The 4,103-nt window shown below is 32.2% G+C and overlaps 1 protein-coding gene across 1 annotated transcript; it reads right to left on the reverse strand.

Moving 5' to 3' along the window:
- Positions 1–1,517: 1,517 nt before the first annotated feature.
- LOC119689452 (beta-mannanase/endoglucanase A-like) lies at positions 1,518–3,718 on the reverse strand. Its single transcript, XM_038104284.1, has 2 exons — positions 3,603–3,718; positions 1,518–2,197 (listed from the first exon to the last, which is right to left on the reverse strand). The coding sequence occupies exon 2, from the start codon at positions 2,180–2,182 to the stop codon at positions 1,637–1,639; it is 546 nt and encodes a 181-aa protein (XP_037960212.1). The 5' UTR covers positions 2,183–2,197; positions 3,603–3,718; the 3' UTR covers positions 1,518–1,636.
- Positions 3,719–4,103: the final 385 nt, after the last annotated feature.

Consider the following 4,103-nt stretch of genomic DNA (forward strand, 5'->3'; position numbering starts at 1 on the left):
GCTAGTAATCTACGTGCTTTTTACCTCAATGAAATATCTGAATTTCTGGATAAGGAAAATAGCACAAATACCAACAAACGCAGAATGCGAAAAAAACTGAAATGAAATTTTGAAGAATTTATATAAAATCCATAGAAAAACATTCGTATTAAGTTTTTGCAAGCTTACGGGGATGTCTGCCTGTGTGAGCAGAAGTAACGACTTCGAGAAGTATCCTTGTGTGTGTCTATGCAAAGGATACGTACGGCTGTGGCGAATGTAACTTTAATCCTTGTTTGAAATTCTCACACACACTTAAACCTGGCGAACTCAAACAAAAAGCAGCCACAAATATTCGGTATTTTCCATAAACAACTTCTAGATTTCCACCAGCAGGACAACATGGAGAGAGTAGGGAAAACATGAAATTTAGTGAAATATAAAGAATTTGTAATGAACGTCTTTAGATTTAATCCTTACAAATTTTATCACAAATAAAAATGTTTCTGCTGCATTTGTGTGAAAATTTATGTACAACTGCAGCGCTCATGCACAGAGTGTTTGCTCACATGTGTGGAAGATACCGGGACATGTGGAGAAAAAATAATTGAAGAACTTAAAGTCAGCAATAAAGATTCGGTGTCTCACTTGCTCACACGAACCTTTAAGTTAAGTAAACATGGACAGATTAGTATCAATGGTAGAAACCAAGAGAGAGGAGATATATTTTGACATTGACAGGATCGAAAAATGTACGTTCTTGCGAAGAGAAGTTCTACTGGTTATATAAAGTTTAATTCGATTGCTCACATGTGTGGAAGATATCGGGACATATGGAGAAAAAATAATTGAAGAACTTAAAGTCAGCAATAAAGATTCGGTGTCTCACTTACTCACATGAACCTTTAAGTTAAGTAAACATGGACAGATTAGTATCAATGGTAGAAACCAAGAGAGAGGAGATATATTTTGACATTGACAGGATCGAAAAATGTACGTTCTTGCGAAGAGAAGTTCTACTGGTTATATAAAGTTTAATTCGATTGCTCACATGTGTGGAAGATATCGGGACATATGGAGAAAAAATAATTGAAGAACTTAAAGTCAGCAATAAAGATTCGGTGTCTCACTTGTTCACATGAACCTTTAAGTTAAGTAAACATGGACAGATTAGTATCAATGGTAGAAATTAAGAGAGAGGAGATATATTTTGACATTGACAGGATCGAAAAATGTACGTTCTTGCGAAGAGAAGTTCTACTGGTTATATAAAGGTTAAATCGATTGCTCACATGTGTGGAAGATACCGGGACATATGGAGAAAAAATAATTGAAGAACTTAAAGTCAGCAATAAAGATTCGGTGTCTCACTTGCTCACATGAACCTTTAAGTTAAGTAAACATGGACAGATTAGTAATCGGATTTGTGTTCTCTTTCATATTTTCATATTTCGTATTTTGACAAAAGAAATACAACTTTTATGTTATTACTACACACTTATATTTATTTATATTTATATTTATTTATATTTATTGTTTTTAAATTTGAATTATAGTAAATCAAATATTTGATTTTAAAATTAATTTTATGTGACTATGTCCGAAAAAAAATCCGCAGAATTAACACGATTGCCATAACCGATGGACCTCACTTATTTTACAATCTGCAGCATTTGTGAAAAAGTGTACATTTATTATTACCAATCCGAGGCTCTATTACGTTGATTCCATTATAAATAATTTTATCATTGTGACATAAAGCCCGAGGCACACAAGCACGACCAATTCCACATTCCTCGCCAGGTTCAATGTCAGGGTTGGAATTAAACTTAGAATCAGAATCAAATTCGGTCTCGGTTCTAAATTCAGGTACATGACCAGTCTCAAGTGTAAGTATAGGTATAGGTCCAAGTTCAAATACTCTTGAAAATGTAAAGTCAGGTAAAATATTAGGTTCCGATACTATTGTAAGTGCAGGCTCAGCCTCAGTGGTTGGTGTAGGTGTAGGTATGGGTGTAGGTGTAGGTATGGGTGTAGGTTGACGTGTAAATACTGATGTAGATCCTGCAGCGGGTTTAGTTTGATTGTTTGAATTCTTCTTGTTATTAAAAAGCTCCCAAATTAGTTTATCCACATCCGGTTTATCAGCACAGTACGCTGTTGCAACAAATGCTAGTATTATTAAGCAGAATTTTGTCCCCATTGTGTGTGCAGTTTCCTACAAAAGATAAGGGAAGGGAAGTAGTAAGAGCAATTTTATTAATTGTATATGTTTATAATAACACAAAATGCATATATATTTAAAAATACATACATATCTATTTATATAGATTCTACATCCTATTCTACAACATCATTACATCATTTTTGTTGATATAGTCAAAGCCTGTTTTTGTATTTATTTACGAGTTATCTTGATGATTGCTGAAATGTTTTACGAATGTTCGAACAAGCATTAACGATAGTAACACAGATAAGTATTGTAAGTTTATGGATCGAACGTTGAGCCATTTCCGCGTTAGTGCATCTGGGCACTTTTACTCTTTGATAGCTGGGGGGTTTCTGTAGAGTCCCACCCACATCTCACTGACTATTTTGTGAGCAATATAGTTTATGTTCTGAGAAAACTTAAACTCGTTGTTGAAATAATATGTGTAACAGATTCAATAAGGATTCTTTTCAATAATAAATAATTATAATACAGTCAAACTTCCATAACTCGAACTTGAATAACACGAAATTTCTATTATTCGAATTAAATAGAGTGCAACAGGGTTTAGAGAGCAAATTACATACAATACCAAAAAAAAACCTTTAACTCCATAAGTCTCCATAAGTCGAATCTTTTCTTTGCAAAGTGATACTTCGAGTTATAGAAGTTTGACTGTATCTCTTTTAGCCATGTGTCAAATTTTATTTATTTTGTTCCGTATTCATATTCTTGTTACCATTAAATGTGACACAAGAAGACAAACGTAGACTGTGATTAGGTGATAACCTAATCCGTTGCATCGAAGTGATTGGGCCCAAGTTTCATTTATGTGAAATACATAGTGGCATATTGATAACCCTATTTACATAGAAACGTACATACCATACATACCTACATATATGTTAATTATAAATCAAATAAATTAAAAATAATTATTTTTATTTTATTTTTAATAATTGAAATAAATCATATTCTTTCATTGTACACATAACATCGATTCTGGTTTCGCTAAATTTTTAAAGAATACTAGTTTCTCAGATATGCTATCCACATCGCCATAGTCCTCTTTCTTTGTTTATAAAGTTGTATATATATACACACATTATTATTAAGAATAAATTCACATATATACGATTTTGAATACAATGCGTTTTATGTTTGGAGTCGATCCTCGTCTCAATAATTCATATGTAAGTATATTTTGACTGGTATAAGCCGTAAGTATTTATTTATTTTAAGCAATAAAAATGTTTAAAATCCACTAATACTGCGCCGTCGAAAATCATAGACCTTTTTTAACGATTAATAGCGAATTTTTCTCACACATTTTTATAAAATATTTGCCAGTTTTATTTAAAAATAAACAAATGATTGCATAAATTCATTATTAACATATATATAAATTATTTACTTCAAAAAACTGTTGAAACCACTTTCGTGATATTTGCAATGTCTCTGAGCGGTACGGGAAACCCCACTTAAAACAAGTAACAACCGTACAAATCGATCGCTTGGGAGCTACTGATCACAGCTGAACAGCTTTTTATAAGTCTCAAAAGATTTTCGAAAATTACAGGTCAACGGAATGAGATTTTCTGATCAACAGTAATAACAGCAATCGATTGATTCTCTTTCTTAAAATTGTATTAATCACAAGAACATCGTTTTGAGCTTAACTCATGCAACGTACAATCGTATTCTTCTGCTGAAATGTTAGTAAATCAGCTTCATGGGTTCATGGGTTAGGGAAATCTCGGCAACGTATTGATTTTGAAATATGTAAATGTGTTTATGCAACAACATATAATTATTATTGTTATTACTGTTCTATAACAGTGACGTCAAACTATGAAATACTATGAAATACCAAACACCGAGTGAATATATTAGTTTATTATTTGCTAAATAATAT

This window comes from Teleopsis dalmanni, chromosome X, assembly GCF_002237135.1.
Source record: "Teleopsis dalmanni isolate 2A chromosome X, ASM223713v2, whole genome shotgun sequence".
Classification (NCBI taxonomy): domain Eukaryota; kingdom Metazoa; phylum Arthropoda; class Insecta; order Diptera; family Diopsidae; genus Teleopsis; species Teleopsis dalmanni.

Coding starts and splice junctions, on each gene's coding strand:
- LOC119689452 (XM_038104284.1), bottom strand. CDS start 2,182: ATGGGGACAAAATTCTGCTTAATAATACTAGCATTTGTTGCAACAGCG.